General features: G+C 34.2%; 1 protein-coding gene across 1 annotated transcript; it reads left to right on the forward strand.

Moving 5' to 3' along the window:
- Positions 1–1,703: 1,703 nt before the first annotated feature.
- Fer1HCH (ferritin 1 heavy chain) lies at positions 1,704–11,825 on the forward strand. Its single transcript, XM_073961081.1, has 4 exons — positions 1,704–2,318; positions 2,561–2,727; positions 10,400–10,677; positions 10,772–11,825. The coding sequence occupies exons 2-4, from the start codon at positions 2,658–2,660 to the stop codon at positions 11,039–11,041; spliced, it is 618 nt and encodes a 205-aa protein (XP_073817182.1). The 5' UTR covers positions 1,704–2,318; positions 2,561–2,657; the 3' UTR covers positions 11,042–11,825.
- The last annotated feature ends 13,425 nt before the right edge of the window (positions 11,826–25,250 follow it).

The following is a 25,250-nucleotide window of genomic DNA, read 5'->3' on the forward strand; positions in this document are numbered from 1 at the left end:
TTGCATAACTCATTTATTTTTAATTTCCAGTGGAACTAAAGATTTTGAGATCCAAGAGCTGTTTCTAATTTTCCTTGTGGATAATATATCCTCCTGAGTTTCGCTAAATCTACGATTTCTATTGAATTTAATAGATTCCCCAGCATTTCAAAGCGCAAATTGTATGTGGATGGCTTGGATTTTCGTAAAAATAAGATCTGGTATAATTTTTGGGCTTTTACTCAATAAAAAGTGTAGAGCATTATTCTAAAAACCTGCTCCTAAAGCTTCCAAACCATCAAAATAAAAATATACTGTGAACAACTACCTTTTCGTGTTATGATCGTTAGGGTCACTAAAATAGCTATAAATGTCGAATACTTGTGCATTGCTGATTCAATGGATACTACCGTCAAAATCGCTTATAACGTCATATCGGTTATAACGACCATAGCCAAAAGTCCCAAATCTCCGGGGCCCTTTATAGCCCTATCGCTTATCGAAATATCGGTTATAGCGACGAATTCCGTCGGTCCCTTGACCGACGTTAACGGATTTGATTATTTTTTTCCATTTTTGGAAACTTAATTACCTTTTTTCTAATAATAGTTGTATTGTTTGGAATCTGCTAAGGAGCCCATGAAAAAACTTCGAATACCTCTTTATACTCTTCAACCCCTATAACTTAACCATTTTTTAATTGAATTAATTGAGCTATCATGACCTAAGGAGTTTGTATTGAAAAAGTGATATCTAGCGAAGTCCACATATCCAACCAATACGGTACGATCGTTTCGCTGGTGGTTAATTCAGCTCATCAGGCATATCAGATGTGGCGCTAGACAAAGGCTGAGTTTGAAAACTTGTATTTATACTAAACTTATTGCAAATTTGCAGTTGTGAAGTATTTTTGAATCATCTTCAATACACTCACATATACAATCGAAGGTGTTTGTCATGAATTGTAATGCCTTACAGTTCGGAAGTTTGATAGATTGGCAGTGGCTTTGAACGCTAAGACGTCGGCAACGTTGTCTGTTTGTTGGCGAGGACACAGGTTCAAATCTCAGCCGAGCTGAGTTAAAAGGAAAAGAAATAATTGAAATAAATTGTAAAAAATATGTTAGGACTATTTAAAGTTGAAAATCTAAGAAACCCCATTGTTGTACACTTACCGTCATAAAGTCGCCTTATGGCGTGAGTAATTAATACTGGAACAACAAAATTATCAAAATATAGACTGATCTGGAAATGTTCCCATACCCTAGCAACAAGTAATACATAAAATTCAAAGACATAAAGCTTTGTCTTCATGGTAGTCTTCACGCTCTTTGAATAATTTACAATTGTTCACTTTTTGACAATAATTAATATCCCCTATCAGTTGTTGAACCTCCTGTTATAAAAAATGTGAGTTCATGTTTTTTTCCCAAAAAAGAAATTAAATTGTCATAATATCACGTTTTCAATAGTTAATTCCATAAATTACGTGCAGTTTGAACATAGTAGTAAATTTGATAGCAATTAGTATCCAATGATGATTAAATCTAATAATGATGTGTCAATTTACATACAATGTTGTGACGTGGTCTTATATTTTGCAGTCATCACAAAAGCCTTTTTTAGCAGCCATCTTTAAATAAGTCATTCTTATCGTATCTGTCTGTGCTAAATACTTCAAGATAAATCGAATGTGGTAATGGCAACTCTAACACATGGCCTGCAATCGTGAAGTGCTATGGAATTTTAATCAAACGAGTAGGGAAAGCAACAACAAAGAACTGCTCTTCGGGGTAAAGAGAGTGATATGGAAATACAAAACAAAAAACACGACCGACAGCCATATTGCAATACAAATTGTGAGAACAAAAACAAAACTGAGTGCAGAGTGCAATTTGTACTATTTCCGATGAGTAGCAATTAAAAAGATTGCTATTTTCTTTTAAACATGCCGATTTGCGGAATTATCAATTAAGCAAATTTCTTCCATAGGACGACATATTGTTTTTGTGATAAGGAAAAGTATTGGTCATTTCATGGAACTATTGTTTTGTATGTCCGTCGCCCCAATATAGGAGAGAGAGAAAAGAGCTACAACAACTGAGAGCCAAAGAGATTATTGTTGCTGTCAAATTCATTATTGGTGTGGGGCTGTGTTTCTGTATCGTTCGTTCATTGCTTGCTATGTTTGGCATATTTAAAAGTGTTTAACACCGCCTCAGTATCGAACAGTTCACATTTGTATACGCTCAGTAGCAAAACAACAAAGAAGAACGAAATAAATAAATTATACCTCAATATACGGGGACATAAAAATCAAAAGATTTCAATTGTCAAAGGTACTACAATCTAAATCAAACTCAATTACGGTCGCCTTCTATACCAGTGCGTATAAAGGTTTTTGACAGTTTTTCATAAGAATTCAACATTCAAACGGAACATCAAAAAATCGCAGTAATCTGTCGTCTACATAACGTGTGAAGTTGACTTCCATTGTGAGACCTGAGAACTATATTTCTGCGTTTCGTATTTAATTGTGGAACAATTGACCAAATCAATTCATTTTCTTTTGTGCATCTAGCAAAGTGAGACATTCTAGAGGACTTCTACACATTTTGTGAAAAAACATAAACCAAATTTTAACTGTGATTTTCAAAGAAAAAAGACAACAAAACAACATGATGAAATTCTTGGTTGGATTCTGCGTCTTGGCCGTTGTGGCCCCAGCTGTCTTTGGCGAACTTAAATGTAAGTACATACCAATATTATTTTACGTCGTCATTTATAACTTGAAATGTAAACAAAGTGTTTTGTAACCGATTTAGGGAAAATAAGTTTCCTTATATGCGCCGCATTTTTATTTAATTTCTTTGGTGAAATATTTTTTTATAAAAGAAATGGCATACATACAAAATTCACCGAATAATTTGGGTAAACAAGACAAAGAGCCAGAGCATAATTATTATTTTTCTCTCCGAGCTTTGTTTTGATTTTATTTTTCTTTCTCTCTGTTTTGTTAAAATATAAAGTAAATTTTCTGTTAAGTCATTGTTGTGGCCCTTGCTCTGTTAACATTGTATGGATGTCAATTTCATGCATTTTTATTTATGTTTTTGTTTTCATTTTTTAGCATTTGCTTGACCTAGAGTTTTATTTGCTTACTTTCTTTTGTTTTAAACCGGTATTTCAACCACTAAACGTCATTGAACAAGCATTTGTATGTTGTGTTGTGACACGGGACGGGGTATTGGTGAGATAAAAAACTTGTTTATCCGTTATAATTACTGATTAGTTTTGCATAACATTTATTCTCTAATTTCTTTTATATTGATTTTCTTATAAGATTTTCATAACACAAAATGTGATGGCAGAAAGTGAAAGTGAAGCATGAACAAAGGAAATTAGTAACAATGTTATGTTAACATGGACTGTTTTGTAATAACATACAATTTTATACTACACTGTACCTTAACATGAACTGTTTTGTAATAACATTGATTTTTTTTTTCACTGTAACTTAACATTTAAATGTTATCAAGCAGTAAGTTACTGTTATCAGCCCTATGTACATGTAATGTATTATTAGAGAGTAGTTTTTATTGTAAATCTCCCTCTTTCTCGCCAGATGTTTTGCACACAGCCTCAATGTTTTGATTTTGTTTGTTTTTTCATACCTACACTTCCTATATTCTTTGTTTTGGGTACAAATTTTGAAGTTGAACTTTGGAACAAATCCAACAGCATAATTTTACGTCATACATTGATTATGTAAATATTGTAACAATTTGTAATTTCACAAGGAAATGTAAATAGGCTTTTGAGATTTTCCGATACTAGAGTGACTTTATAAGCCAAGTCTTACAAAGAAATAATCAAATTTGTTTTGCTCAAGTGTTTCAATGTAATCTTATCTACATAAAGTTTTGTAACGATTTGTGAAAAGTCGATACTTACGAAGTAGAAGTTTTATTTAGAGTAGTGGTATTCCAAAGTTATTGGAAAATCAATGCATAATTTAATACCTATGCCTTTAAAGATTAAAAAAAGTCAATTATAGTGGTTTTGAACAGAGCAATACTGACTGATAAAGTCAGAAAATAGATTCCCTTGACAAATTAAGTATGCCCAACAATTATTTTAGATCATTTTCGTAATGGAATTTATGTGCTGCCATGCAGCTGTGAATGATTTCCAAAACCATACAGTCTTTTATGAATAGATGTCTGCGCGGCAGATTTTATTGAATATAAGGAGAATATCAAGTACAGATTACTTGTCATACCTTGATGGAATATAATAGTCTATGCCCAAGTATCACTGAATAGTATCTGAAGACACCCCCGGTTAAACCTGAACGTCAGTTTCGACTATATTGTGCTGTGACCTATGATTTAGGTCCAGATATCTTATAACAATGATTGGTTATCCCAGAGGGTATAAAATATCGCTGTCAACTTGGGTGTAAGCTGTGACTATCATCAAACTTGTCATCCTCGATGCAATCTAAGATCTTAGACGTTGAGTTTTTCGTATATAAAACTAATAACAATGTTTGGTTATCCCAGAGGGTATAAAATATCGCCGCCAACTTGGGTATAAGCTGTGACTATCATCAAACTTTTCATCCTCGATGCAATCTAAGATCTTAGACGTTGAGTTTTTCGTATATAAAACTATACCTACAATCATTCAGCAAAATTTCATAATTTAGGAAGTATTTTACCTTTCAATCAGATTAAGGCTTTGGGTAGTACTTTCAATTTGGAGTGGTTTAAGGGGTTACCCCCACTTGTAAAGCCAATAAGACAATTTTTCATGATTTTTTTTTTCAATAAAACTACTAAACTTTTTGGTCGATTTTTTCTCTAAAAGAGCTCATCTTAATCATCTATTTTTTGTTGAATAATCTTCTTCTTTCTTCTTTATTTGCAAATCCGTATTCGGATATTAGCGATCATACAATGTTAATTATTACAGAGTTATTTAATTACATATTATAGAGTTAAAACATTTTATTCAATTATAGCTAGTTCTCTGTTTCTTGCGGCGCTTAAAAGGCTTATTTCATCTTGGTGTCCTGTCCATTCCTGAATGTTTTTCATCCATGTTATTTCTCGTCTTCCTCTTGGTCTGCGACCTTCAATTTTGGTTCTTATAATAGCTTGGAGGAGATTATATTTTCTATTTCGCATAATGTGTCCCAAATAAGCAGTTTTTCTCGTCTTTATAGTTCTGATAATTTGATTTTCGGTATTCATTCGCCTCAGTACTTCATTATTTGAGATGTGATTGGTCCAGGATATCTTTAAGATCCGTCGGTATATCCAAATCTCAAACGAGTGCAGTCTTCTCTCGTCTGCTGCTTTTAGTGTCCATGTTTCTGCCGAGTATAATAGTACTGACCATATGTAGCATTTTACAAATCGTTTTTTTGTTTCCAGAGTTATGTCATGGCTCGTTAATATTTTTCTAAATTTATGAAAAGAGTTTCTTGCCATTTCAATTCTACATTTTATTTCTTTTGATGGATCCCAGTTTTCATTAATTTGAACTCCGAGATATTTGAATGTTGAGACTCTTTCTATTTGAGTACCATTGATGCTTAAAGGAGTGTTGGATTCGATGCCCCTTCTACTTATAATCATGAACTTTGTCTTTTTTATATTAATTGTTGAATAATATTTTAAGGTTTTTTAGAAATAAAATCGATCGATGAAGGACCAAGATTTTCATGTCCTTGATATTGTATGACAATCGGTTCATTAGTTTTCGAGCTAGAGTTGGCACCGATTTCAAAATGTCATTTCGAGAAAAATGCGTTTTTAGTTCCTATGTTTCATACGAAACACAATAAAATTTGTCCGTCCATATAGCAGGCAATATTGTTCCGATCGAAATGAAAATTTTGCAACATTTTCTATGCTACTTCTTCTTAAAAATAAGCCAATAAAAATGTTCGATTTTCTGAAGCATGTGTTTCTCTCTGGCTGGCTGATGCGAATGACAATTGTCGAAAGAAGTGGCCGATTCGGTCCAAACTTTGCACAGCCTAATATTTCTACTAAATATAGATCAAATTCGAAGATAGCTAATCAATGCCAGTCTTTTGGTACCTCCCCCACAAAATCTCAAACATTTTGAAATCTCAATTGTTCTAGGAAAGTTCTAAACATTTTATCACATATACAATGAATTGAATTAGAATTAGAAATAATTTCTTTAGTTGGGAAATCCATACTTCCTGAGATAAAGTCCCAAAATATCTGCAAAACATAGAGCCACCGACTAAAATTACTGATGAGCAATCCCACTGCAGCGGGCTCTTTCGTAACGGATTGAACCGAAACCATAGTGTTTCGGTCAGGCTGCCAACGCTGCTTAAGGCAAGTTTCTATACTGCTACAACAACAACTGGTGAGCACGGTTACTCTTGATGGGATATCGCAATATTTGCTCCTAAAACTTACATACATTTTGATGATGAACTATAACGGTCCTCCAGTTCTAGTTCCTCTCCCTATGAAACTGCAAAAGTATACACATAGTCCATATTTACATTAGGCAATTTTCCTTGCGTCAATTATCAGTTTGATTGAGAGATAGGTGAGGCATATGGTAGTCCTTTGCCTCTCACCACCGTTTCTCAGCTATAATAATTGTTTCACAAACATCCCAGGCGGGACAAGGGATACTTCTCTCATATCAATGAGTGCACCCCGATTCATATTAGCTCAATGAAATGGAACCTACTATTTATCGCCGAGTCCGAATGGTGTGTCTTAAGACACCACTTGTAGAGAAGTTTTTACATGGCTGAAGTACTCAGGAAATGTCGCCAAAATTACTGAGAGGTATTTTGCCACCGTTGAAAATGTTGATGTTTGCCCGGTTGGGGAATCGCACCCACTAACTTCTACGTGCACCCTAATGTAAATATGGACTTAGCTGCAGTTTAACAATTGTTCTCGGATGGTAGTTTAATTTGTATCGTTAGTAGTCCTTGAGGTCCGTATTAAACCCGAATATTTGTTTTCTTCGACACTTACCGAAATAAAGGCATTGAAAGTTTCCAAGATCCAACAACCAAAATGCCTTTTTTGTTGTTTTGTAACACATTGATAACTTTTTATTCCTGTAGTGTTCGATCTGTCCATGTTTAAGTTAAGGTTCAATCCTTCCCACCAAACGTCCAACATTTTCCGCCCAGATACAATTTTTGGCTTGTTCATGGATCACTTTAGAATTTGTTTGCCACATTTATTTCAATACAAATGATGTTATTTACAGCTGTATAATTTTTAATGGGAAGTTCACAATTCCCTAGATAAGATGCCTGGATGTTCCGAAAATTAGCCAACTACTTCCAGAAAATGTAAATTTGACTACCATTTTGTTGTGACTACCATCTTGTTTAGGGAACCTTGCCACCGCCGAAAGATTTAAAGTTCTGGAAAAGGATTGAACCACAGACCATCTGTGAGCCAAGAATAAAACAATTGTTTGTTCCTTCCGCTTGGAAAAACCGAGATTTTATTGGAGGAAATTTTTCAAAATTGTTTACACCGACTTTGACTGGTACCCATATAGAATCCCATTAATTGCAAATGTACATACCAACATATATTTTAATTTCTAAAATGTTTATTTAATCAACATAAATTAAACAAAAATCGTCTTCCTTTTTTCAAAAAAAAAAAACCTTTTGATGAAACCAATCCAATGACGAAGTCATTATTTGCGCGCTTTGTTTGTTTGAGTTTTTCCCAAATTCTTGGATTTTTCTTTTATTAATTATTTTTGTTATTATATTCAACTTTGGTATCATATGGCTCTATGCCTTAGGTACCCTATAGTCATTTAGGAACCACAGTTTTAGCACTTTCATCTCCAATTTTTTAATATTCTGCCTATGAACTATATGATTTGGGTCTAAAATCCAAGAAAATTCTTTTTTATAAAAGTTCCCCTTATTTTTTGCGTCTGCATAAGTTGACCTCGTGGTTTTTTTCTTTAGAAATCTCATAATTGTTATTATTTCATTGCAATGTTGTTGTTGCTTGTTTGACAATAATTTATTTTGTATTTGTTACTTACTCTCAATGTGAGTTTTGCACACGGTTTTATAAATGCTGAGCAAGAACAATGACAACAAGATCCCGTCAAGCCATGATTACAAATTCTCTACTGTGTTTTGAGAATTGTGGTACTCCCACAATAATGTTACTTCCAGAGAATTCGAGAGATCCATTGACACTATGTGTTTTTGCACACGGCAAGAGATTTCATTATTTTACAAAATGTCTACAAAGAAAAAAATAATAAAAAACCGCATGGCTCTTATATGGTGACAAAGAATAATTCTCATATAGACAACAAAAGTATAGTACATAACAATGGCCTCAATGCTATCAGAATGTAGTTTTTTTAATAGATGGCCGATATATTATAGAAAGAAGATACGAAAACTATGCCCTTTGGAGGCCAATGTACAACAATATAAAATTGAATTTTCTTTGTTGTGAATAGATGTATGAATCAGGAGGATATTGTTCCCCATATTGAATATAGTAGAACAAATATTAGTAATTTTTATTATTCATTATGAGGAGAAAATTGTTTTATTTTCAAAGCAGTAATACATACCATCGAAATGTGTCATAATTTGATATCTATATGGCTATGGCTTGTTAAAAAAATACAGAAATTATAAGATCAATGTACACGAATTATAACAATATTTGCTTTTTATGAAGTTATGAATCAGGGGGGATATTTTTTATATTTTAGATAATCGGACTTTGAACGAAAATTCCCCGTGAGTTTTTTCGTTTTAACTTACGTCCAAACCCCAATTATTTTTGTAAAATATATTTTTCAAATAAGCAGAAGATAGTTAACAATTACTCCAAAAAGCTTCTATAACAATTTTGTACAATTTGCCAAAAATCTTTCCCACTTGTCAATTCATCTGAATTAAAGTTTCCTTTTAAAGGTTTAGTGGGCAATGGGTGCAGTACATTTGTACCTAAATTTTTATAGTAAAAACTTAAATTAAACCATTCTCTTCCCTAAAGATTTGCTCTACTCCCGTGTTCATTCTCCCATTGAATTTTGCACACGACTGTCTTTTAAACATAAACAAATAATCTAAAAATGGATCGCAACAACCACAACTAAACAACATTTATCGCCAACAACAAATATAAAGGCATAAACAAAAAAAAAAAATATATAAACAAAATCACCCGGCAGCCATGATGTAAATTTTGTTATTACTATTCGTCTAGCATAGGAACCTAAACAACTGATAACAGTTCACATGAATCTAATGTGAAATTCAAACGTACACTTAAGTCTCTTCTAAACAAACGTCTATACCAAGATATTCCAATTGTTTCTAATGGAGGTTACAGCTTTAACAAAAATCAGGGGAGACTTCACATGGTCACATCTAGTGTACCTACAATATTGCGCTTTACATTCCACACCATACAAATCTTGTGAAAAGAAATTCCTTTACATTGTATTTTGAATTACGATCAATTATTCATTTGCCATTGCCTGTGGATTTTCACAATATCAGCTCATTCGAAAGTAATATCCCCTCAGTTTGACATCTATACCTTAAATTCCCATAGACAAAACCAACCCCCTTTTAACATACTTAAAATTCTATAGATTTCCCAAGATCTTGTTGATCATTCCCATGATCATAGATTGATCAACCCTCATTTGTTGCTCTAATTGGCGGCAATTTTACATTTGCTTATTGTTGGCATTTCTATTTGTCTAACGTCACAGTTCTATTCTTATTGATATGCATTGCATCTTCCCCTAGCTGTCAATGAAAATACCCCAGCCTTTAAGGGAATATAGCAATTGATTGTGAAATAATTACTATAACATAAACTTGTGAAATTCAATAGAAGATTTTGCGAAGGCAACAGGGGAGGGGGTTTCTTCCGCTTGACTGTAGGAATTGGGTAAATTAGTGAAACATATTTCTTAAATTACTTTTAAACTTGTCATATTTAAGAAAAAGATCATGACAAGAATAACCTCTACATGGGTCAAAGATTTTGTCATATGCCTCTCTCATATTACATCAGATTATATTTGTAACTCAGTAACCGCTGAGTCTAAATGTATATAGTGTGATCTTTACTAGGCCAGCAGACACTGTTTTGTTTTTTGAAATTTCTGATGTTTTTCCAATGACAAGTCAGCCTTGTATTACGGTCTTTTAGCTGTGTCTTGCAGATGAACTTGAATGTTTCCATAAAAGGTTTCTGGTGTTTAGATTTACAGCCATTTCCAACGATTTGTGGTAAAAAACACTTTGTTTACCTTTATTATTGGCTTTTCGCAAATAAATTTGACCTCTCCTAACCATAATTTCTTTAATCTATCCATAATTTAGGTTCCGTGCCAAATCCTGAATTGCCTACCGAATGGATCGATATGCGCGGTGACTGTTTGACAGCCATGCGCAATCAAATTCAAAAGGAAATTGATGCTTCTTACCAATACTTGGCCATGGGTGCTCACTTCTCTCGTGATACCATCAATCGTCCCGGTTTCGCTGAATTGTTCTTCAAGTCTGCCAAGGAAGAACGTGAACATGGTTCCAAATTGATTGAATACTTGTCCATGCGTGGTCAATTGACCGATCGTGTTACCGACTTGATTACCATTCCCGTAAGTAATAATAAATTCAACGAAAGATGCGAGAAAGAATCACAAGCAAATTTTCCTTATAACTAACAACTCATTTCTCATTAATTTCTTACAGACTGTCTCCAAGGACGAATGGGAAAGTGGCGCAGAAGCTTTGGAAGATGCCCTCAAATTGGAAACTGAAGTCACCAAGTCCATTCGTAAATTGATTGCCACCTGTGAAAAGAAACCCAACTACTATCATTTGGTTGACTATTTGACCGGTGTCTATTTGGAAGAACAATTGCACGGTCAACGTGAATTGGCTGGTAAATTGAGCACCCTCAAGAAGATGATGACCAACCATGGTGCTTTGGGTGAATTCTTGTTCGACAAGGATTTGTAAATTTCCAACTATGTGATGCAGCCATGAGATTTTTAAGTTTGCAAACAAAAAACCATTAAATTATCTATTGTCATAAACATTCTATAGCTGTGCTTTTCAATTATCACTAAAAATCACATAATAAATTATAAAACAAATAGTATTGTTTAATGCTTTAAAAATTATTATCAGAAAAATTAAATTTGTTTTTCCTTTTTTTTTTGTTCAATAAATTTCATCGCTTTATTGGTTTTATATTTGGCTACAAATTTATAATCTTTTTTATAGAGGAGTGGCAACAAAAATTGTTGAGTTTTTTTTTTCTTTTCTTAATTTTCACAATAAATTATTATTTCCTTGCATTTAATTTATCATTACTTCCACAACATTTTTCTTATACTTTATTGGTTGGCTTAGAGAATTCTTATCTTCCATTTAAAAATATTTGCATTGTCACCAAGCACCGTGTTGCTATAGTTCTAGCCAACCTCACTTACCCTCCACGAAAAAGTCTTCGTTAATTGTGTGATGATTTATTTACTTGTTAATAAGTTTTGTTTTTTTATCATTTCCCTTGGATTACAGTATAAAATAAATTTAAGTGAATCATAAATTTTCCAAAAATTAAAAATAAATCACATTCAAAGCGACAAAACACGTTAGTCGTATCAATAAAATTATATGGAGTAATGATTTTAGTTTTAGAAAATACATACTTATAGTAATGTATGTTATTATTAATAATATTATTATTTTATTCGTCAATTATGCCACGATAAATAAATGAATTAACTTAAAAATAAAATTGAAACTGTGTTCGCCATTGGGGGTTTACTGCAAAAAATGTTTTAAGTTGGGTTCTAATTACATTTGTTGTTGAATTTGTTTTTGTTCGAATGAAATGATCAAAACAAACCTCTGTGCTGTCTTATGAAATTCAATGCAAATATTAATTGGGATTATTCTGAACGAAAATTCTCCGTGAATTTTTTCACTTTCTCCCTGAAGTTGAAACGGCGGAAAGTGAAAAACTCACGGGGAATATTCGTTCAGAATAATCCCAATTAATATTTGGATTGAATTTCATAAGACAGGGGATGAAAATTACACATTCTTTTTCAATATGTTCTCTGGAAAACCAAAGTCAACACATTGCTGTACAATTTTTCCTGGAAACGCAAGAGGACTTCAATGGAAACAAAAGAAAAGATAAGCAACAGGCACAATATTTTTCTTATAGAAGTTGAGTGTATTACTGTTACTGGATCATGGTTGTGCACAATCAGCCCAATCAAACAACAAAAACAAACAAAAACAAAATTCCGTGCGAAATTTCTCTTTTTTCACTTCTTTGCTATCACAAATAAAAAATCCGCACGGAAAAAAATTCCGATGGAGAAAAAGTAGGTATCATGAACGCTCTCAAACATGTGTTTTCCTCCAAAAAAAATCTCCCTTGCAAAACTGAAGGGAGTTTACAAAAATCTTAGTATTTCCCACAAACTTTGTACAAAACATGCAAAATAAACACTTTTGTTGGGATTTTATACTAAAATCATTTACTTGTGGTTTTTACAAAATAACATCACTTTGCAAACTCAGTCACTCTCCACTTTTTGTACCGATCAACGATGGGATGAAAGAATTTTGGAGATAAAAAATTGTTGCACAACAATTTTTGAAAAAACACTGGATAAAAACATTTTTTCAATAATCTCTATTTCAGAATTCGTATTTTTTCAATTTTTGCCATTATTTAATTAAAAACACTCGTTTTTAACACATTCATGATAGTGGCAGTTCCATAGCACAATGGAGTCAGTTGCACTGTCTTCTTAGAAATTTCCAATCACATCTGATGTTTTTCATAATTAGTAACATCTTCTGAATGTCTTTGATGTATAAAAGTGTAATTTATTTGATTAAATTTGTTGATTTTGTCTAAAAACACTTAAAATTTGCTCTTTGTTTTCACAACAATTAGGGCACACAAGGTAGGAAAAAGACCCTTCAGTGCCGCCAAATTCAATGATTATTTTTCTCACATTCACCCTTATTACGCACAGTGGATCCACCCATTGGCCAAAAATAAAAAAATGAATGTCAAAATTTTGGTACAACATCTGGCAACTCTGACAGCTATGACATGGACCTTTTTAAAAATATATTAATTTTTGTTTCATTCGAACGAGATCTTAAGAATAACTTCAAAAGTCGGAACATTTGACTAATATTTTTTGTTGTGAGTACAACCTATATTTTAAGTGCAAGTAAATATATTCAAAATATCGCGAAACTAATACGTATAACAAAATATTATAGTGGATTTTGAAGGAGGAGATAATAGCTTAATTTTCATAAAAAATAGTGCTTTAGCGTGTTGTGGAATTCTAGTTAGCTGCATATTTTGTTAGTGTATTTTGTAATGTTAATTCGATCATGTACTTAAATTTGACCTAAGGTTTTAGTCATGATGCCCACCAGTGCCCACCTCGGAAATGAATGTCCAAAGTAGTTCATGGGTTTAAGATTATTCAGTATTAAAATCAGCTGCCATCTAGTGCCAGACTATAAATGGTGGGCCGCTGTCTAAAGCTGCCCTAGAATAGGGTTTCTATGGATATATTAGCGTATAACTCTGTTATCTGACCACGTACATTAACATAATTGGTTTCAGTGGCAAGATGAAGAAATCTTCTTCAAAATTTGTCTTACGTTGGTGGTACGTGACTTCCAGGAAGAACGCTATAAGATCTATATTAAAAATTTTACCAATTTTCAGACAAAAATTTTGATTTTTTTAATCCGCTAAATTGGTTGAATTTTATGCTGTTTTGGACATTGTTTTGTTTCCCCAAGCCTATTTTTGCATAATAAGATAATCGGGACCTTTGTTCATGTCATTTTGTATTAACAACATAAAACAATTCTTACCTTATACCCCCTCCAGAGGGGAAAGGGGGGAGAATGTTACGCTCGTGGCTTCTTAAAACGCTCTGTAGCTGTAACCAGCGCATTAGCTTGATATTTACACGGGAAATATTTTTGGCCACTTTCTCCATACAAGTGGATCCACTGTGTTACGGTTGGCGTAGTCGTAGACGTTCAAGAGACGTAGACGTTGTCGTAAGTTACATTTTTATGTGAGCTTTGTTCCTTTACTTTTTATACCCTCCACCATAGTATGGAGGGTATATTAAGTTTGTCATTCTGTTTGTAACACATCGAACTAATCATTTGCGACCCTATAAAGTATATATATTCTTGATCAGGATAAAATTCTAAGACGATCTAGCCATGTCCGTCTGTCCGTCTGTCTGTCCGTCTGTTGTAATCACTCTAGCGTCCGCAATAATTGAGATAGAGTGCTGAAATTTTGCACCCGAGGGTCTTTTTTCCATAGGCAGGTCAAGTTCGAAGATGGGCTATATCGGTCCACTTTTTGGTATAGCCCCCATATAACGGTACCTCCGGATTTGAGGTATTTTGGCGTTCTTCGCCACATTTGCAGACCGAATTAGCTATAATTTAACACTTAGGGTTCCTAGTGATCAACAAACTTATACCACAAAGGATATGGGCATAGGTCCATGTTTTGGTATAGTCCCCATATAACGGTACCTCCCGATTTTCGGTATTTTGAGAATTTTAGCCACAATTTTTAACCGAACTATCTGCAATTTGACATTTGAGGTTCTCAGTGGTCATGAAACATCTCCACGATACATCGTCAACATAGGTCCAAGTTTTTGTATAGCCCCCATATAACGGTATCTCCCGATTTCCGGTATTTTGAGAATTTTAGCTGCAATTTTTAACCGAACTAGCTGTAATTTGCCATTTGAGGTTCTCAGTGGTCATGAAACATCCCCACCAAACATCGTCAACATAGGTCCATGTTTTGGTATAGCCCCCATATAACGGTACCTCCCAATTTTCGGTATTTTGAGAATTTTAGCTACAGTTTTTAACCGAAATAGCCGTAATTTGACATTTGAAGTTCTCAGTGGTCATAAAACATCTCCAACGAAACATCGTCAACATAGGTCCATGTTTTGGTATAGCCCCCATATAACGGTATCTCCCGATTTTCGGTATTTTGAGAATTTTAGCTGCAATTTTTAACCGAACTAGCTGTAATGATCGGTATTTTGAGAATTTTAGCTACAATTTTGTCTATTCAAAAATAATCGTCAATATAGGTCCATGTTTTGGTATATCCCCCTATATAACTGTACCTCCCGATTTTCGGGAATTTTCAGTGGTCACGAAATTTCTTCACTAAAATTCGTCAACAAGGGTCGATTTTTGAGGGTCTACATTGTTTTGATGAAACTACCCTCAATTTGACTCTTGAAGTTCCCTGCAGCTATAAAACGTTTCCGCCAAAAAATTTAAAGGTAGGTTGACTCTTTGATATAGCCCCGTAGGTGGTACCTTTCACCTAGCTGAAAACATTTTTTTAGATTAGATTAGATAACACTGTGCAACAAAATGGAGGTGAAAGTCTGGGGCACGGAAAATTACTCTTGGGGAAGAAAGGCCTTGGTGGGTATATTATGAACCCCGAAGGACAAATTTTTGTTAGAGACCCTGTGGGCCATCAGGAATTAGCGTTATATCTTTGTTCACTGTTGCTTAAGTGCTCTACAAAAACAACAAACAAAGATATAATGCTAATTCATGATGGCTTACAGGGTCTCTTGAAAAAACTTCATCACGCCATAACGCGGAAGTTCGACTCACGGCGCATCTATCCTTCGGGGTTTTAATATACACACACCAAGGGCTTTCATCTCCAAAAGGAATTATCTCTGCCCCAAAATTTGTGCTCACATTGTAATTTAAGCAATAGTGGGAGGCAGTAGGAGTCTATCCATTGTCGAAAAGTTGTTCCACCTAAAATTGTGAAAGGACCCTAGTTATTCCATTTTAATGACTATTTTATGGTGGAGGGTATAAAAAGTTCGGCCCGGCCGAACTTAACGACTTTTTACTTGTTTAATAATAAGGGTGGTAAAAGAGAAAAGTGTCAAAATTGCTCAAAGTTGCTCTCTCATGAACATTTTTACCAGAAAAGTAAAGGAACGGAAAAATGGTAGATCTGGCAGCAATGTCAAAAAGAAACATAAAAAATCAATTTTCGTCTTTTATTTCACAGTTTTTAATTTAGTTTTGTCAGCGTTCGACTTTTTCTTCTGTTTTTCGTCCATTTTCTTTTTCATTGTGAAATAATCGTCAAACAAAAGTCGAAAAATCAGTTTTGCCATTTTTTACCTGCAGAAATTTTGCTGGTAGCCTGTGGTAGAAGAGAAAGCCATTTTCGCTCTCTCTCCACTCTCACTCTATTAAAAATTGCTTCCAGTTTTGCCACTTTTCGGGGTTAAGGAACGCTTTGCAGGTTAAAATGGTAACAAATGGTAAAAATGGTGACCACAGGTAAGTAAAGGAACACAGCTGTGATGAAACATGATATACAACGACAATTTTTGACTTTTATAGCTGTTATATCCCCAAAAAATCGAAAGAAATACATTCGTAATTCCCAGAACGGATTTCTGATTTTCAATCATGGCAGAACTACCAGGTAGTGGTATCACACCAGCTGATCGAATATGAAAAGTCAAATCTCTTTATAAAAAAATTATTTTTGTTGTAATTTCCCCAACAACATAAAGAAAGTTTTGACATAACATATTCAAAATTTTACGATGCCACTACCTTGGTAATTGTGCCATGTTTTCAATATAACATTTATTTTTTTGATACGACAAATCGGTATTACGTATGGCGTAATACGACAAATGGGTATCAGGTATGGCGTTGAAATACGAGGAAAAAGTCGTGACCGATTTTGTAAACGACAGCATATAAAAATAGAAACAAATCAATTTCAAAAGGTTTTTTGGCAATGATTATTACAATATATTGGAAAATAACAATAATAAATACAAACTTTACTACTACTTTTATTCATTTGCATAAGATAAATTACGTGTTTTTATCAGATGACAAACTATCTATTGAAAATTTGTTAGAGTCCTCATATAGTTATTCATGCAATGCAAATTTCTTAGTTTTTATTCAAGAGATTTCAAACGAATTGTTTTACCATTAAAAAAGATATATATTTTTTAATTTTGTATGAGAAAAAATTGTCGTTGTCGTAAATGTTACGTGGTACCAAAAAATATCCCTACGACAACGACTACGCCAACGACCACAAAAAAGTCTACGCCGAACACCTATTTTGATTGTAAAAATTGTAGGGTTAGTTGTTCTTCTGAATTAATAGTTTAAAATGATCTACTAATAATTCTATTAATTTTTGTTACCAAAAGAATTCTTTAAAAATTTAAATTTTTGCTTTTTTGTACAAATAACATAATACCAATTAGACGTTACGACACGTCAGTTTGCAATTTTGGATACGACAACGCCAATTGTAATAAGGGCGATTTTATACCCCCAACAAAGACTAAAAACCAAATTTCAGCTATTTCAGTTGGATAATGCCGCTAAAATCTTCAAAATTACCAAAATCAGGTGGTACCTTTCTATGGGGGTTATATCAAAAAGTGTACCGACAATTCTCTGTCGGAATATGTTACACCCCCAAGGAAGACTAAATACCAAATGTCAGCCATTTTAGTTGGATAACGCGGCTAAAATCATCAAAATTACATAAATCGGGAGGTAATGCCCTATGGGAGTTTTATCAAAAAAATATATAAGTAATACAAATCGGCCAAATATATCAATTAACCGCCAGCGTAGCATATTGGTTGGATGTGTGTGGACATCGCTAGATATGAATTTTTCAATTAAACTCCTTAGGTCATGATAGCTCAATTAATTCAGTTAAGTAAAAAAAAAAAAACGCCGGACCGCCGATAGCACTGATAGCAACAGTGTTGTCAACTTTTATTCCACGTTTTGGGATAGTCCCCATGGAACGGTACTTCTTAATGTTTCTGTATTTTGAATATTTTAGCTAAACTTATCAACCAAATTGGTTGAACTTTTTTTGATATAACCCCCGTGGAACGGTACCGCCCAATTTTTGGGTTTGCAAGGTTTTAGCCACATTATCCACCCAAAATTACAGAAATTTGGTGATCAGTCTTCATATATTTTTGTGAGTTTATTGAATACATCAACATTTTGTCTTCAAAAAAGAGAATATCCTTAAAATTTTTTGACCGCTTAATGGTCAATAAACGGCACATTTTTTGTTAAAAATCGAAATTTTGACTTTGTATTCGTTTCCTTGACGGTGTATTCTTTTTCGGGGACAAGTCCATACTTTTTGAGATAATGGCCTTGGAGCTCTAAAAAATCTGCCGGCACTAACTAAATTTGGTTGTGCCTAACATAACACTCGCGTACATACTTGGATTACGTCCAAATATGGAACGTATATCGTACCACTCCTTAGCGTATCTCCCACACAACATGTAAAGTTTAAGTTTTTTTTTCATACGGGCAAAATGTGCCTCATCGAAATAATGGTTTTAGACCACAAGTATGTTTGGACGAAATGTGTTTCAGATAACTTGGAGTTGATTTAGCAATGTCCGTCCCACTGTCTGTCTGGCTGGCTGGTGCGCACGATAACTCTCGAACGGATCAACCGATTCGGTCCAAAATTTGGCTTTCGTAATATTTTGTCCAAACTTAGTTTAAGTTCGAAGATGGGCTATATCGGTCTACTCCTTCGGGTACCTTCCACACAAAATTTCGGAAAAGTTATGTTTAGGACCTGCTCTCGAATAGATTTGATTTTTGTTGTAGCAACTTGTGTTTACTGCCCCCCATACGACGCTATAAGTTTCATCAGGGGCAAGTCCATACTTCCTGAGGAAATAGCCTGAAATATACAAAAAACCCCTGCAACAATTAAAAAAGTATCAGTCGGCTTTGCCGACTCAGCCTGTGTATATTGAAACAATTTTTCCCCAAAATACGTATGTATTTAGGGCGTTTTAAAATTTTTGGGCGTTGTTGATTAGGAGTAAGGATCAAAAGTTTTGCGGAGGAGATACTACAAAGAATGGATCGATATTGACCGTTATGGAAGTGGATCTCCGGATGGAGTGGACAAATATAGTCCATATCTGGTAGATATATTAGGATGTGTAAAGTATAGACCAATTCGGCCACTCCCTTCAAGAGTTACCGTACGCATAATTTTTCCGAACATTTTTGAACTTTTGTGAGGGAGGTACCTGAAGGAGTGGACCGATATGGCCTATATTCAAACTTAAACTATGTTTGGACAAAATATTACGAAAGCCAAAATTTGAACCGAATCGGTTTATCCGTTCGAGAGTTATCGTGCACTCCAGCCAGACAGACAAACGGACGGACATTGCTCAATCGACTCCAAATTGTCTGAAACACATTTCGTCCAAACATACTTGGGGTCTAAAACCAGTATTTGGATGAGGCACATTTTGCCCGTATGAAAGTGTGGCCTTCGTAATATTTTGTCCAAACTAAGTTTATGTTCGAAGATAAGCCATATCGGTCCACTCCTTCCGGTACCTCCTCCACAAAAGTTCAAAAATTTTCGGAAAAATTGTGCTCACGATAACTCTTGAAGGGAGTGACCGGTTTGGTCCATAATTTACACATCTTAATATATCTACCAGATATAGATCAGGTTCGAATATGGACTATATTTGTCCTCTCCTTCTGATACCTCCCACACAAATTTTCGGATAAGTTCACTTTAAGACCTGCTCTCGAATCATTTTGATGAAAAATGACCATCGCCTTAATAAGGCAAAACAAAAAAAAAAAAAAAAAAATAATTTCAGCATGAGCCAGGCTGGGATTCGAACCTGGGACCCCAACAACCAAGTGACACGGTTGCAGGCGTCTTAGCGTTCTAAGCCACCATCAACTTGTCAAAGATTCCGATGACAAATATTGATGATCAAAATCTTCTGATACAGAAGAACAAATAAAATAAAGGTGGAAAAAAGCTGCCTTAGTATTTGTAATAAAGCATTGAAAAATAGGGTTACCAGCCAAGTCGGACTATAGGAAAGGTTTGGAATTAAATGACTAACATTAAAATAAATAATTAATTCGAATATACAAATTTCGAATGATTTGTGATATAAATGCTAGTCTCCAAGCTCAGCCTTCGTCCATCCACTAAAAAACACCATTCAATATGCCTGATGATCGGTCTAACCACCCGTGAAACGTAGCATAGTGGTTGAATGTGTGGGACTTCGGTGGATTCCTAATTTTTCAATGTACCTATTAGGTCTAAATAGCTCAACTCGAAAGAGAATTAATTCAAATATCACTCTAAAAATGACCTTCGCCTTAATAAGGCAAAACAAAAAAAAAAAAATTTTGATTTTTGTTGAAGCAACTTGCATTCGCTGCCTCAATTACGACAGTAAAATTTTTTCAGGGGCAAGTCCATACTTCTTGAGAGAACAGCCCGAAAGTTGTAAAAAACCCCTATGGCACCATATGTAGTGGGTGGAGAGCTCGAACCGAATACTGCGTTCGTCCACACTTTGGATATTATAATATTTCTTCGAATATTATACATAGCAATCGATTTGGTCCAAAATTTGTGTCTCTAAATATTGTCGAAACTTAGTTTATGTTCAAATTTGGGCCTTCTCTGTAATACTTATGGTACCACCCACACAAATGTTTAACATTTTTGTGTGGTTAAGGGTATGTTCGAGGATCCTTTGGACATTTTTACCGAAGGTTTTCCTAGTGGCCCTGTTTACAGCAATATTATGTTTTTCTTGGGCTAGTGTGATAAAAAGCCCTATCTATCTTTATCCCCGCAAATTTTTGAGCTTTAATCCTATACATACTTTTGTCGGTTCATACGCCCAATATTTTAAAACCCCCTAAATACATAAGTTTTTTTTTGGGAAAAAATATTTCAATCCACACAGTCTCAGGGTATATCTCTGTCGGCAAAGCCGACTGATACTTTTTTACTTGTTTTTGTGGCTTTTGGGTTTGTAGTTTTTTGCACACACACAAATATTTGTTTGCACCCAAACATATAATTTGTTTGCACCCAAATATATATTTGTTTGCAGGACCCAAACATATGTTATGTTTGGAACTGATTGCAAACAAATATACATATCGTCTGCTCCGTCGGAAAAGGTCGTAAGTCCACTTTTTTTGGAAATCGCGTTTTTGTTACAAGATGATAGTACAAGTCAAAACACGTCGTATGATACAAAGAAAATGGTAGGATGTCGCGTTTTTCTATATGTTTTGCCCTTGTCGGAAAAGGTCGTAAGTCCACAAAACGTACAAATTTGAGTACGAAAAGGTCGTAAGTCCACAGGAAAATGTATACTTTAAAAGAATACTACAGCTAATGTAGTTCAGATATAATGTTTAACGTCATCCATGGTTGGGGTACAATGTAAAGAACTAACCTACACTTTTGGATGATAATCGGATGATATTTGGCGGAGCCTGTGGACCAAACATTTGAACAAAAATGTGATAATTTCTATATTGCAACGAAAATTTACATTTGAAATCTATTTTCCCCTATAAGCGAACTGATTATGAAAGATGGACTTCTGGCATTTTCATTGATACAATATGGGATACTGTATGTGTTCAAATAACTCATATATTGAAAATTTAAAAAAAAAAAATCAAAATTTGTTCTGTTTTTACTGTCGTATATCTTACTTAACTTTATCAACTGGTCATTTGTGGTTTCTCTAGGGACATTCATAGGACATAGGACATTCACATAACGAGATTAGTTTGTATTCCGAATTCAATAAAGTAAAACCTTCTAACGGACGGGTAAGTGCAATGTTTATATTATTAAATAATTTTAAAATAATAATTGATTGGAATGTTATTAATTTAAGAAGTCATCATGGTTTTTGCTAACAAGGAGCAGTATAAATTTGGAATGGAATTAGACGATGGTGTCATGGGTCTAGTTCCCTATGGTTTTCACGGTGATTCTGAAAGCTCTGATGACGTCAATACCAAACATCCTAGAAGTAATAGAAACTTCTATACCAAATCACGAAGATCTATCTTAAAAATTGCGAGCTGTATCTTAATTTCAAAAGACGGACAGACGGTCATGGTTATACCGACTTAAAATTTTACACTGGTCGGGTCTTATTGCTAAAATATGTAGCCAGGATTGGAGAAACCGAATCGTTCTTAAGTTTTATATATAGCGCATTTAAAAAATAATTTTTAACCCGCTCCTCCGAAATTCAACAAAATATATAGCCTACTTCCACCAAGGGACATTCCTGTGCATAACCTGAAAATTACATGGAATAAGTACTTAGGGTCGGAGATTCAACAACCGTTGCCTCGCAAATTTATTTTCTGACCGATGCTTTCATAACTGTTGAAAAATAGTGTTTTTTTTTTAAAAATAGGGTCCCTCCGAAATTCAAAAACTATAAAGCCTATTTTCACCTCGTTGTTCCTTGTATATTCTCTGAAATTTTCTAAAAAAATCGGTTCAGCCGTTTTTGAGTCTATGCGGAACATACAAACATACGCACATTGTCTTTTATATATAAGATTTCATACAAAAGTTTTGGTCCATTAAACCCGCTAATAATTATCTCATCACCATGTTAAATTGCAAGCTTATTCTTTGTCTTAAACTCAAATCATTCTTAAAATTTCGGTCCGATCGGAATATTACTGCGATCTACAGGACAGTAACAAAGTCGGGTAAAAATTGTTGGTTTGGTCCATTTCACACCTTTCGATCATAACCAACATCTAATGGGGCCACTTCTGGTCGGAACCCGACCTCTCCACAAAATTTCGTGACGATCGGTCCAAAATTGAAGACTGGAGATTTATTACAATTGTTAATGGATAGAAGAACACACATAGCTAGATCGCTTTATCTCATCAAGATATGAAAAAATGGAAAGGGGAGGGGGTCTACGACGAATACTTCGCGATGTTACACGAATATTGGACAAAACAAACTTATAATACCCTTTCCACATTGTTTTGTAAAGTATAAATATTTTATTTTAAAAACGTCCGTAAATTGTAGGAAAAGGTCGTAAGTCCCTACAAAAATACAAAACTGTACAAGGAAAAGGTCGTAAGTCCAAAGACATCCAATTATCTCCCAAACGCGATGGAATTTTATTAAACAAAGTACAGGTATTGAAGCGGAATAAAAAAACGAAAAATACTGCCTTTACCACCATAATAAAATCTTTAATACAGAAAGCGCTGGAAAGTTTTTTCTTCCTCCTGAAAAATTTATTGAGAGGGACTTACGACCTTTTCCGACGGAGCAGACGATATGTTTTCTGCAAAATATTTTTGGGACATGTGTTAGAGAGGCCTTTTTCTCCGTGTACGTATATTGGACAATACCTTAAGGTACCTCTCTCACAAAGCGAATCTTAAGACCTGTTCGAGGAATGTTTTGAAATTTTGTTTGTGGCCAAATCCATACATTCGGTCAAAAGGTCAAAAAATGTTAGAGTGACCGCTAAAATGACTGGTTGGTACGACAACTTTCGAAGGGAATTACTTCCATAATTAAATCCAGTTCCAAGATGGACTATATTGGTGCATTCCTTCAATACATCTTCCGCACGCAATTACAGCACTTGTGTGCTTTAATCCAGTTTATGACTACTTCTCGGATCGTGTGACCGAACGTATATTTCTGTTGGCAAATAATAACACTGTGCTACAGTGAAAATTTGCAGGGGTTCTAATGCATAAATTCGGTTTTGTGGGAGTCCACAGAAGACGAAAATACCTTTGGTGTCTTTGGGTCACTTCAGTTTTTCATTTTATAACGGTAAATGTAGTGAAAAATGGGCTTTCTTGGATTTTCAACTTTAAACGGACATTACTTCTTTTTTCCACAACCGATTTGCACACACTGTTGTTCATAAAGGGGAGAGTAATGCCTTTCGAACAAGCCATAGATTTTTAAAATCGGTTAACAAATGGCTAAGTAATAGTGGTTTAAGTGTGACCAAAACGCATTAAAAAACAGTAAAATGTTTTTCCTTGTGCTGTAGGCTGCGTAAATGACACCTAACAGTACAATTATTTACAGTTAGCAAGTAGGCTTAGTTGGCTTTAGTTGGCTTTCCAAAATGGGGAAAACCAAAAAAATCCGTTGAAAAATGAATGCGTTATGGCATTTTTTGTGTTTCAACTTTTTGGTTTTTTTCATATTTTCCTTTATAAAACATTGATACCTTGTGCGTAATTGTTAAGCAGGATAATCACAATTAGAATCATACATGCTAAGATACCCATCTTTTATAAAGGAAAATATGAAAAAAACCAAAAAGTTGAAACACAAAAAGTGCCATAATGCATTCATTTTACAACCCATTTTGGAAAGCCAACTAAATTTCCTACTTGCTAACTATAAATAATTGTACTGTTAGGTGTCGTTTAAGCAGCCTAGAGCACAAGAAAAAACATTTTACTGTTTTTAATGCGTTTTTGTCACACTTAAACTACTATTACTTAGCCATTTGTTAACCGATTTTAAAAATCTATGGTTTGTTCGAAAGGCATTACTCTCCACTTTATAATGAAAAACAGTGTGTGCAAATCGGTTGTGGAAAAAATAAGTAATGTCAGTCTAAAGTTGAAAATCCAAGAAAGCCCATTTTTCACTACATTTACCGTTATAAAATCAAAACCCGAAGTGACCCAAAAAACCAAAGGTATTTTCGTCTTCTATGGACTCCCACAAAACCGAATTTGTGCATCAGAAATCCTGCAAAAAAAATTTGTCCACCTTTGTATCACAGTGTAATTGTTCCACAAACATCTCAGAAGGGATAATTAGTAGACATCGGATTTTGCATATTTTTTATTAATAAACATACGAAAATTCTGATTGGGACAAAATTCGTTTTGAAGGAAACTGAATGCAATGACAGGCTCATATTTTTTATTTTTTTGCATATTTGCATATTTTGCATATGCACAAAATATGCAAAAAATATGCAAAAAATATGCAAAATATGCAAAAAATATGCAAAATATGCAAAAAATATGCAAAATATGCACGTAATTTTTTTGACAAAAATCATCAAATTAAATTTGAAAGTCATCAAAAAGTGTTCTATATTAAGTTTATTGCCGTTAAACGTCGATTTCTTAGCAGATTATCATGTTATTAGTTATTATTCCGCCACAGCAATAAATCTGGACTAAAGGACTT

Source organism: Musca autumnalis, unplaced genomic scaffold (genome assembly GCF_047663935.1).
Source record: "Musca autumnalis isolate F117 unplaced genomic scaffold, ASM4766393v1 scaffold_1, whole genome shotgun sequence".
Lineage (NCBI taxonomy): Eukaryota > Metazoa > Arthropoda > Insecta > Diptera > Muscidae > Musca > Musca autumnalis.